A 12995-nucleotide genomic window follows, 5' to 3' on the forward strand; every position below is an offset into this window, starting at 1 on the left:
CCTGTGGATAGAATGAACTGATGAAGCTGGATAATGCTAATGTCATAGTGATAGTGAATCAAACAGTTCATGTGTGATAGTTATTGTGTTCATTATATGCAAGCAAAATTGACATACTAACTTAAAATGGTCATCATATTTTCATGCAATTGTTGAAGTGAGTTTCACAGTTTCAGGGTCAGTAAAAATTATTTATGCTGTGCAAGTGTGTCATCTTGATTTATTCATTTATGGCCCATTTACAAATTTTTACATGGATACACATGCTACGATAATTCGTGTTTAAAGTGTTTAATGTGGTCTTAATCTACGATTTACCAGTAAATCTCACATTAATCAACTGTCACTTTTGACGTTCAATTTCCAGCGCCATATGCATTGTTTACGGAAGTCCCCATTTATTCAACTACGCATGTCTGGCTTCCTTACCAACGTGCACCTGTTGAATAGAAATGCTGTCACATTTGTTGGGAAAACATCAAAGTAATGTGAAAGGAATGTGTATGTATGACAAATTTTATATTGCAAATATCATACAATATTATTCAATATATAAAACGGGAGAAAAAATAAAGTTGGGGTGTGCTAAAAACTTGTTTTATAAATAAATTTTAAATAGTAATTTTTATAAATGGAAAACTATTTTATAACAAGATTTAATACAATGAATTTATAAGAAAGTATTACCTGACCATTTACAACACATAAAGTAAATTTGTAGAAATTATTGATATTAGTTTTATCATACATTTTTTGGTGTAAGGACCAAAGCTTGGAACTATATATATTTTATAGATCTGTAACATTCCTGGGACCAGAGCACAGGCACTTGTTTCTATCCATTGGAAGAACCACTATCAACGTATATTTACGAAAAGGTACCCAACTACTTTTTTCACCTCTCCGCTTAAAACCCTTCCAATGGATAGAAACAAGTGCCTGTGGTTTGTCTGTGTATTTGTATGATATGAAATATTGGGAAATACAACATAAATAATTAAATTCATTAATAGACTTCTGATAATATCTGAGACTACAAAGGTTTTTTTTGTTTATTTCTTCCTGGTTTTTTTTATGGTATGTGTGTTTTTAGGTACAAAAGTTGTGTATTAATTTTTCCTGTTATTTTTATGAGAATTGAGCAGTAGTTGATTAAAAAAAGTTTAGAAAAAATGTGTCATATATATAATTTTATGCCTTATATTTTAATAATTATGGTTGGAGTAGACCATAATAACAAGACATGCACCCATGTGAGTTAAGTTATCAGGAAAAAGTATATAATTACAATCATTTACTACTAATAAATTTCATGAGTTGAGATGAGGTTGGGAGATTATTCTGAATCAATCTGCTTAGGTGTCAACCTTAAGTCATGTAGTAAATGAGCTTTTCTTGTGAAAAAAAATGGTTTCAATAAATAACAAGCAACTTTTGTATTTCATTTCTAACAACATTTGTTGTTATTTACTGGTATTAAAATTTAGATATTAATTCTATTAATCAAGTTTTGCTTTTGATACTTATTGAAATTACCCAACCCAATGTGAATGTTCTGTTTGAGACATACATTTATAAAGGATCCTGAAGTAATCCTATGCTAGTATCATTTTCATCATAAAATGTCTCAAATTTTATACCTTTTTAAAATCTAAACGGGGTCAGGTTAAATCAGAGTTAAGTGATTTATTGAATAAACCTGGTAACAGAATATTCAGTTTTGTTTACTTGTATAGAAATGTTGTATCTTTATATCAGATATATGAATGTTGATGTGAAATTTTATCATTCTGTATGGAAAGATTTTGAAGGTTTAAGATTTAGTTAAATGGAAGATCCTTTTTCTGATAACATTTACCTTTAAACTGAACTGTCTTGTTTACTTAACCACTTTTACTGTTGATTGAAGTCTGTAAATAATTCTTTGTTAAGTTTTAAATACTAACATGTTCATAAGTATTGTTAAGAACTTGATTAAATAGCAAGGTGTTTTATCAATACACTACAGAATATCTATCTTAAGGTGTACATACTTTGAAACAAATCAAGAGTATTTTAGTTTCGTTTAAATTTAAAAGTGCAATACTGTTGAACTTCTATTGTACTTTTTTTCTTCCTTCTTGTCCATAAATTACAACAGGTTTTGATATCTTAATCTGAAATGTTTTATCATCAATTTAAACAAATGTCATGATAACAGAATTTCCTATTTGAATTTGAGTTACATGTTTACATTTTAACATTTCAACATGGCAATTTTTGTACAAACACCTGTCTAAAAACTATTAAAAATACAGTATACATAATCTTTTCATTAATACTTGTTTCAAACTGAAATTGAATACTTATATTAAATTATTGAAGCTTTGGCATTTAAATTCTTTGTTATGAGTATTATATATTCTTGAGAGGGTATTATTCATTTTACTGATGACAAATAAATTTAAATGATTTTATAGATTGAACAGTGGTATGATGGTAATTAATAATTTTACAAGAATTTAATTTTTTTTCAGGATATTTTTAAATACAAAATGCAGATAAAGACTACTTTAATTTATTGTGCATGATTTAGGTAAGGATATTTTTTTGATTTGATAAGTTTTGTGTGTACATGTATCTTTAATTTTGTGAATATTATAATAGGTACAAAAAAGTTACTAACTTTAGACCATTTGGTATCTGGTGGTAACTTTACAGTGGCAGGTCCAGAACTTTATGTAAGGGGGAGGGGGACTGACTGACCTACATGTACTGGCCTGCTGCAGTCATTCTTCAGTGATTTCATATATAATCAACCAATTTTTATGGATCCGCCTTTGCTTTTACAGAAAATTTAAGCAAAATTGGTATTTTCAAACACTTACTGTTTCAAATTATACTCTAGATGTAATGAGTGTACTTTAATTTTGATACATGGAACTAAAGTTGAATAAGGTTCTAACTTCAAAAGTATTTTTGAAACAAATTTTGTGTAGTTTGTATTTTGGAGAAAACATTCAAAAACATTTTTTACTGTAATATTTTCATATATATATATATACTATTGATTTATAATAGGCCAACAAAAATAATATGTGTGTTTCATATTGCATCTGAGAAAAAATAGCGTAGGTAGTTAGGATTTTTTTTAAATTTTACTATGGAAGTGACATTCTGACTTAAACATTGAATGCTTATTGAAAAATGGCAAAAAAAATAGTTTAGGAGAGGCTATTTTTTTGCTTTCAAAAATTGGGGTAATAGGAAATACACATATTTTTTTTTTGGCCTTATTATTATTATTATTTAGAAAACAAAAAATGAATGCTATTATTTGAAATTTGTTATTGCAGTATCTTAGTATGTCCCATGGCAAGTCAACCTAAAAAGTCAGCTATGAAGAAAGATTCTGGAGAGAAGGGAGATAAATCTCGTCCAGTCTCATCTAAATTAACAAAAAGGGAGTCTTCAGCCAAAATAGTAAATAGCAATACAAATGGATTGTTTAGCAAATCAAAACAGGATCAAATACTCAAAGACAATTCAGAGTTACAAGCTGAAGTCAAATCTTTAAATTCTAGAAATTTGGAACTAATGGAAAGATTAAGACTTATAACAACTGATCTTGTTGAACATTCCAAATCAAAAGGGTACAAATATAGTGCAAGTAATCAAAACATGGATGTGCTGGATTTACCAATAGGAAACATTTCTGAACTTATTGAGTTTTTGACACATGGGAAAGATCCTAGAAATAGGGCTTCTATAGAAACACGGGTAGAGGAACTAGAAACAAGAATTACTCATTTGAATATGGAATTAGCAAAGATGTTGGAACTGAGAATTAACTATGAACATGGACTAGATGCAATTCAAAACTGTAATAATTTGTTTGATGCTCAAAATAGAGCTAGATTTTTGTTATATGAAACAAGTAAGTTAACTTTTGATATTTTGCTTCTATTAGAATATTGGTTATATAATAACATAGAGAATCATCTTGGTATTTCTTTTTTTTTCTAACCATGCATGGTACATCTTTCATAGTTTTCTCCTTTATTACATATAATTTATCTTAATGTGTAAACCTGGATAACATACCACAACTTAAAATCTCTTTATGGATGATATTCTTGGTTCATATATTTTTTCTTTCTTTCTTAATTGCCCTCATTGATTATATTTAAATGTCTTTATGTTAATAATATTGTAGCTTGTCTTACAGTTTTATTCTATGTTGATTTTCAAATACACTTCTTGATCACATAAGGTAGCTTGCCTTGCAAAGAATTTGTTGTATAGTTGATCCTTTTGTTTGAAACATACAATCCATCTTCATGAATACAGATGAAATTTTTGGCACTATAAATATTTTGTTGATTTTTTCCCTATCACAATTTCCTTGTTAGACAGTAATTATCTCCCTTGTTCACAGTTACATTCTCCAAAAAGTTTATCCATTTTTATCTCAGGGAAGTAATTTCTGGTAGATTTCCTCTTTGCACAATCTATTTTAAATCTATAACTTATTGATGTGCATATACTTTATATAATATAAACAACAACACAAGTATAAATCTCCCGGCTTATAAAGTTGTTTTGTAGGCTTATTTGTAAATCATACTGCTGTGTCAAATTATGCTACAAAAAGTATACAATATCAAAGAAATCAACATGGAATAGCTGTTTCACACAAATTGTACTATAATTTATAAGAATGACTTCTTAAATGCTTGATGTGTTTGTTACATTTAGCTATGAGCAAATATTCTCTAGTCTTTTTAATTTTTTTAAGTATAATCATAATATATATGTTTAGATTGATTATATTACACATACCGGTAATTATGATTACTTTATTATAATTATGTTGCATACATGTACCAGTACTAAATTAAATCCTGGAAAGGCTAAGTATGGGATATATATAAATGAAACTTTTTTTCCCCTTTATGTGCATTTACAATGTAATAGAGTCAAATATATATATAAAATAGAAGATGTGGTATGATTGCCAATGAGACAACTATCCACAAAAGACCAAAATGACACAGACATTAACAACTATAGGTCACTGTACAGCCTTCAACAATGAGCATATATACATTATATGCATGACATCTACAATGCATATTTAAAGTTACTTGAATACCTTCATCAAATGTCAAAATAGAAATTAGAAGAAAAAAATTAGTAAAGATTGCATAAGATTACATGCTATAGCTATTTATCATCAAAGCATTAAATTTTGCACATCAAATAGGACACATATCTGCTGAAATGGAATGTATGAATAAGATTGTTCATGATAATTAATGTTCAAGAGATGCTTAGTTAAGATCAGTTAATGAACATCAAGACTATCCAAAGTTAACTAAGTCAAATGAAATCATGGAACATGGTGACTCCTTTACTTTATACCCTAATTTGAATATAAAGTTGAAGATAAAATCACCTACAATTGACTCTGTTTGTTATTTCAGAAGGGAGTAGGCTGTTTACTTTCCTAGAAAAAGATCAGTTTGGTGTTACTGAGGAAGAAATAACTAACAACCACAATACCTCAACTACAGTGACAACCTCAGAAGTCAAACCTAGTATTACTCATACCGAGTCCATTATCAAAAAACTTAAAACCTTAGATTTAACACCGGTAAGTCAATCCTAACAAACAAATTCAGAGTTCTTTTAACTATTTTAAACACTTTAAACCTTAGTCAATATTTGAACAATCTTTTAACCTCAGAAGTCAAACCTTAGTATTACTCAGTATTAAATTGATAAACTTAAAACGTTAGATTTAACACCTATAAGTCAATACTTGAACTATCTCTTAACCCTTTCCTCCATGCGCGGTTATACTTGATTCGCATAGCATTTTTTCATTAAAAAAAATCACCAGGTTTAAAGTATTATCATCAATGAAATTCCAGTCAGATATTGTCATGAATATCATTTTTATATTTATAAATACAACTTTTTTTAAGTCTGATATAGGTTTTTCTTTTTTCTGCTGATGCACTACACAGGCATCGGAAGGCGTCATTATGGAGTAAAGGGGGTGGCGTCAAATGGCGTCATTATGGAGGAAAGGGTTAACTGAAAGTATAAATAAAGGAAATTTGTTCCTCATTCCTTTTAATCCTATTTTGACAAAACTAGCAGTGTAAAATGTAAAATCTTTTGCTTTCAATGATTTAAATGTTTGGTTGGGCTATCAAAAAAAAGGCATGTTGTCCATCAGATTTAGTGGAAGAAAACTGAGTCTCCAAAGAGAGGCTTCATTCCATTGTTACACATGTACAGTATATAATCATTCTAGTTTGTCATATAATCTGAGATATATTAGATAAAGAGAATAAGAAAAGATGGAAAAGGTTCTTACATTTACTTAAAACGTAAAGTACAATATAAAAATGAGAATGGAAATGGGGAATGTGCCAAAGAGACAACAACCCGACCATAGAAAAGACAACAGCAGAAGGTCACCAACAGGTCTTCAATGTAACGAGAAATTCCTGCACCCGAAGATGTCATTCAGCTGGCCCCTAAACAAATATATACTAGTTCAGTGATAATGAACACCATACTAAACTCCAAATTGTACACAAGAAATTAACAGTTGAAATAAAACAAGACTAACAAAGGCCAGAGGCTCCTGACTTGGGACAGCGTCAAAAATGTGGAGAGGTTGTTTTTTTTTTTATTGTTTTTTTTTTTATCCAACATATATAATATACAACAGTGCAGTTATCAAACAATAAGTTCATATATATAAATGTAATATAATACAACCTATTAGAAAATGTATAGAACTTGAAAATAACATTTTGTTTGGATTTTATAATTGTATCTTATTAAAAAGGACATACAAAAAAAATATAGAGAATTAATAAATAAAAGAATTAAAAGATGATTAAGAAAAAGAAAAAAAACAAAAGCAACAAAAAACAAAAAACAAAAATAAAAAAAAACAAAAATTCATTTTGATGTCTGCTAATTTTTTCATAGTTGCTAATCCACCAAATTATCCTGTAAAGCCTCTTGGGAAATGCACCAAGCTTGATTAAACTTTTCAAAATATTTATTTTTAACTGATATCTTCTTCTCCAAAATATAATGATGCTTTATTTTTTCAATCAATGCTGTTAAACTTAATTCTCCTTTAAAATATCGTGTATTATATATATATTGTTTAATCCAGAGAAAAATATTGGTTTGAGGGTCACCTTTGTACATTCGTGATAAATTTCCAAACAAAAAAATATCCTGTGTAAATGGTATACTAATACCATTATGGAGAAACCACATTTCAGTTTGCTCAATAAATTGTTGTACATAATAACAATCCCACAGTATATGTTCAATTGATTCAAGTTCAGTCTTACAAAAAGTACAATATGGGTTTTGCACAATCCCAATTTTGTTTAAAAACGTATTTGTTGCCAGAATTTTATGATTAATTCTATACTGAAGTTATTGTAGCTTAGTATTTTTTGTAATAGCAAATGGTAGTTGAAAAATCTTTTTCCAGTTTTGATTTTCTAAAACTAAAATTGCTTCCCATCTTTTTACTCCTGTAGGAACAGTGTTGTTTTTGTTTAGCACCAAATACATATCTTTTGATCCCTTTTTGCTTTTGAGAATGGTCTTTATAACTGATGGTATGAAAGGAGATACTAATTTATAATCTCCCCTTTTAATTTTTTTGGAAGTCTTAGTTAGCATAGAAATTATGCTATTATATTTCATGATGTCTATATCCATCTGAAAACACTCCTGAAATTGATAAAAATTTAGAAAGGTACCATTCTCCCCCACAATATCATTTACATATAAAATACCCTTACTATGCCAGTCTTTGAAAAAAACTGGTTTGTTATCAATTTGGGATAGGTTATTCATCCAAATTGGACTGGAAAGAAAATATTCACAGTTGTGCAAATTCATTTTCCTTTTCAATTACCATTTGCCAAGCACCCAGTACATCTTTCCAAAATTTATTCTTAATACTTTGCTGTAGTTGCTTTACATAGCTATTACCACAACTAAATAATCTATCTTTATCAACATATGACAAAAATATATTTCGCCATTTACAATCATTTTTACAAATTCTTCTAATCCAAGTACATTTCAAATCATTTATAAAAGCATGTAAATTAATCATTTTTAAGCCTCCATCACAATAATCTTTTTGTATTACATCTTTTTTCACTCTATGAACTGGTGAGTTCCAAATAAACTTATACATCAGTTCATTTATCTGTTTAATAATATCTTCACTTGGATTAGGTAGTGACAATATTAAATTATTTAAAATTGGCAACAAAGTGTCTTTACAACAGTAATTCGACCAATAACAGTAATGTTACGTCTAGACCATTGTTTGACTAGTCTTTTTATTTTTACAATATTTTCATCATAATTGATTTTAACTAGTTTTTCTAAATCAACATCAAAATTAACACCCAATAATTTAAAGGATGTGCTTCCCCAAGTAAGATTTTGATTTGTAGAAAGTGTCTCTGTGCTGTACTTTTTACTTCCAATCCAAATGACATGAGTTTTGGAAAAAATTATATTCAAACCAGAAATTTTAGCAAACCAATCTAGTTCCAATAATGCCTCATTTAAAGATTCTTCACTACCATCTAAAAGTAGTGATGTGTCGTCAGCAAACTGTGAGAGTTTGTGTTCAACATCAAGAACTTTGATTCCATTTATATTTTTGTTATCTCTTATTTTTAACGCTAAAATTTCAGCACAAAGAATGAAAAGATAAGGCGATAATGGATCACCTTGCCTACAACCCCGTTCAACAGTGAAAAAGTCTGAAAGATTCCCTCCCAGAATGACTGCTGAATTAATGTTTTGATAGAGCACTTTCACCCAATTTATAATAGAATCGCCAAAATTAAAAATTTCAATACATTTAAAAGAAATTCCCATGAAATGGAATCAAAGGCTTTTTCAAAATCTATCAGCAATAAAAGGCCTGGTATATCATTATCTTCAGTATATTCCATGATATCATAGATCAATCTTAGATTTTCCCCAATATATCTTCCACTCATAAAACCTGTCTGATCAGTATCAATAAGTTTAGTCAAAACTGTTCTAAATCTTCCTGCTATAACCCCAGAACCAATTTTATATACAGTATTAAGCAAAGATATAGGGCGCCAGTTTTTTAAAAAATGTCTAGGTTTGTTACCCTTTGGAAGACATGTAATTATCCCCTGTTTTTGAGTAACAGAAAGTTCCCCTTTATCATACCCTGCATTCAAGGATCTTACTACAAAATTGTTTAAGTCAGGCCAGAAAAATTTAAAAAATTCACTTGAAAAACCATCTGATCCAGGCGTTTTATTGCTTTTCATTCTTTTTAAAGTTTCACCAGCTTCCTGAACTGATATTTCACCTTCTAGTTTATCTTGTTCATCCAAAGATAACTTTCTGACATTTACATTTTGTAGACTATTTTCAATATCTTTGGGTTTACAACATTCAACATCTCTGTTTTTGTACAAATTTTCATAGAATAATTTAACCTGTTTAAGTATTTCTTTTTGGTTAGTTACAATATCACCATTTTCTTTTTCAACCCTTGGAATAATCTTACTGGTAAAATTCTTAGATTTAAGTCCACAAAAATAACTTGTGGGTTTTTCTCCCTCTTCTATCCACTGTATTCTAGATCGAACTATTTTACCATGCATTTTTCCTTTCTGAATTTTTCTAGTTCATTTTTTTTGTCTTCCAATTGCTGTATAGAACCTGAGTTTACATTTTCTTCTAAAATATTAATGTCATCTTTTAAAGTTTTTTCCCTTCTCTCTCTTTCCTTCTTTTTGAAGCTAGAGTATGAGATAGTTTTGCGCCTCACCTCCATTAATAGAGTTTCCAAAAACAACTGACTATTAATTGTAAAATGAAGATCATTATTATTCACTTCATTAATATTGTCAAAATTATATACCAAGGCTGCATACTGTTTTTTACATCCAACATTTTTTCCTTGATAACATTAACATAGTCAACAAATGCGGAGAGGTTAAACATGTTTGTGAGATCTCAACCCTCCCCCTATACCTCTAGCCAATGCAGAAAAGTAAACACATAACAATACGCACATTAAAATTCAGTTTAAGAGAAGTCCAAGTCTGATGTCAGAAGATGTAACCAGAGAAAATAAACAAAATGACAATAATACATAAATAACATCAGACCACTAGCAGTTAACTGAATAGCATTTTTTCCTTTATTTCTTAATGAGCAACACAGATAAATTAGCCTATCAATTACAGCTATTGATCTAGTAAAATATTTTTTGGACTGTTCAAAAATTGCATTGTGAATTTCCTGTTACAACTCAATTCATTCAATTCATTCAATTCTATAAAATATAAATATATTTGTTTGTTTTTGCCTTATTTCAGCCCATTAACAAGTTACCAGGAGAAACACATATAAAGAAAATGGACAAAGACCTTGAGCAATACATCATCAATGAACTAAGTCTATGTAAAGGAAATGGTAAGTAAATTGAAAATGGAATTTTTATTGTTATAATTTGTATCAAGATTCATCTGACAAAGGCTGAATTTTAATAACTTACATTTAAGTTTATTGAACAAAATGTTTGCATAATGTGATGAGTGAATTGGCCATAGTCCAGAATTTATAAGCATTCTGTATAACATTTGTCTTATAAGTATTGATCATTAATGACTTTTAGTATCCAGTGTCAAATAAATCATGGGTACTGTTGGTTTATTATTTTTTCATGAGTTGTTAATTGGATTTCATTGGTATAGGAAAACCATAAATTTAAATATTAAAAAAAAAGTTTTTCATAGGCATTTTTTTGGATTTTTTACAGACTCAGTCATGATCTTGTAAATATTAACACTTTTTAATAGCTTCCAAGATAAAGGACTGATATTATGTTATACTGATTACATTTCTGAATGAATACTAATTGATATATATTTTTGACTAAAGTGATTCTTGTTTGTGTGTTCCTTATTCCTAAATTAGTATCCTTGTTTATATTCAGCAGCAGATCCAGAAATTTTCATAAGTGGGGGGCCACTGACTGACCTTAGAGGGGGGCCGGCTCCAGTCACGCTTCAGTGATTCCCTATATAAGCAACCAATTTTTTTCCCCACAAAGGGGGGGCCTAGCCCCCTGCCCCCCCCTAAATCCACCTCTGGTATTTCAGTATCCTTTTTCACTGATATATTAAATCATAAAGAAAAAAAAAACAACAACAAGGAGATACAGCATGATTGCCAATTAGACAAATATCCAACAAAGTTCAAATAAAGTGGATGCAAGCAATTAAAGGCAACTGTGCAGCTTTCAACAATGAGAAAAAAAAACCATACCGTGTAGTCTACTATAAAAGTTCCTGACATGAAAAATATGAAACAATTCAATTGAAAGCACTAACGGCTTAATTTGTAAAATGATACATAAAAATGATATAGTTATTTAGTAAAAGTATTCTGACAGTATAAACTTCTGTAAATTCAGCAATTATTGTGAGGTTTTTTATTAATGCAAATAATGCAATGCTGCGGGTGAGTATAATCACAATAACAAGAACTTTCATTTTGATAAATAAACCATAGATCTGTATGTAGATATTATAAGATTACAATAATTGAACTCCCATTTTTGTCCATTTTTGAAAAATCGCAATCATAGATGCATTCAATGATTTCTAAATTTACAGAATATCAGGTAGTTGCAGATTTATATAATAAGCATGATTTAACTTGAGACGATTCTATTTTAGGTGCGGATTGGAGACTGTTTGCTGAGAGAGTAGGGATATCTACAGAGACTGTGGTACAGTGGAAAAAATGGAAGTTAGAATTACCTATGAAATATGTGTTAGAGACTTGGTCACACAGTCCAGCAGCTACAATGAGAATGTTACATAGACATTTAGTCTCACCACAACTTAGAAATACTCTTCTTGCCAAAAGAATAAGTGATTTTTATAAAGTTGATTAGTAATAATATCATATGAATGCAATTATAAATTATTTATGAAACTCCTGCACTAATAATGAATTAAAGGAATATGTATGCAAACATGAGATTTATTTTCTTTTACCACATATGTTATTTTTGTTTTCTGTTTAAAAGGATATACCGGTAGTCCTCTAGGAACATCATAACTTTTTTGATCACCTAGGAACAAATAAATTGTCAGTTATAGGTACAAAAACATAAAAAAAACTTTTGATGAAGAAACAAAGACAGGGAATTTGTGGATGTATACAAGATTAAACACTAAATAAAAAAGTCTGGCAGGTTGCATAGGTGTATACTATACAATCCAGTTTCTCATACAAAGCTTTCTTTTTACTTTCATCATTTAGTGTGTGCTTTTGTTGTATGTTTATCCCTAGGCAAGTACAGTGCAAGGATATAGGAATACTGGGAGTGTATCTGTTAGTCTGGTTTTGTAAATGCTCGCCTTATACAATTCTTGACAGATCTTTATTAAATTATTTTAACCAGATTTTTATCAGCAATATCTCCGACCCTTCGGAAAATCAGTGCCAATCAACTACATTTTGTATTTCTTGAGTTTTGCCCCTTGGAAATTTTAATTATATGGAAAATTGCATTGTAAGTGCTCTAAATCCTACAAATTCTTGTTGGGTTGAATATAATAGAATTTATATTAAAGGCTTATATCAGCAATGCCTTGGACCTGTATGAAAATCTGTGCTTAACTAGTTTTAAAAGAGTTGTGTCCCTTGGAAATATAAACTACATGGGAAGCTGCATTGCTACTTTGTAATTCTCTTTCTCCTACATTTCTTGTAGGATTGTAATAAAATTTATATGGAAGTTTAACTATCACCATTGACTGGGACATATTAAAAATCAGCTCTGATCAATTATTTTTACAAAAGACATGTCAATTCGGAAAATTGCATTGTAAGTAAATTTTGGCCAACATTCTGTCTGGTTTTTTATGAAATTA

The 12995-nt window shown here is 29.3% G+C and overlaps 1 protein-coding gene across 3 annotated transcripts; it reads left to right on the plus strand.

Moving 5' to 3' along the window:
* Positions 1-401: 401 nt before the first annotated feature.
* On the plus strand, positions 402-12096 carry LOC134712355 (uncharacterized). 3 transcript variants are annotated; one of them, XM_063573813.1, is made up of 6 exons: positions 402-501; positions 2517-2575; positions 3336-3916; positions 5466-5635; positions 10425-10521; positions 11790-12096. In XM_063573813.1, the coding sequence occupies exons 3-6, from the start codon at positions 3352-3354 to the stop codon at positions 12008-12010; spliced, it is 1053 nt and encodes a 350-aa protein (XP_063429883.1). In that variant the 5' UTR covers positions 402-501; positions 2517-2575; positions 3336-3351; the 3' UTR covers positions 12011-12096. The 3 variants fall into 3 exon arrangements, with proteins under 3 accessions (XP_063429883.1, XP_063429885.1, XP_063429884.1); XM_063573814.1 differs by having other exon boundaries at positions 428-505; XM_063573815.1 differs by lacking the exon at positions 2517-2575 and having other exon boundaries at positions 406-501.
* Positions 12097-12995: the final 899 nt, after the last annotated feature.

The sequence above is a fragment of the Mytilus trossulus genome, chromosome 3 (assembly GCF_036588685.1).
Source record: "Mytilus trossulus isolate FHL-02 chromosome 3, PNRI_Mtr1.1.1.hap1, whole genome shotgun sequence".
Taxonomy (NCBI): Eukaryota; Metazoa; Mollusca; class Bivalvia; order Mytilida; family Mytilidae; genus Mytilus; species Mytilus trossulus.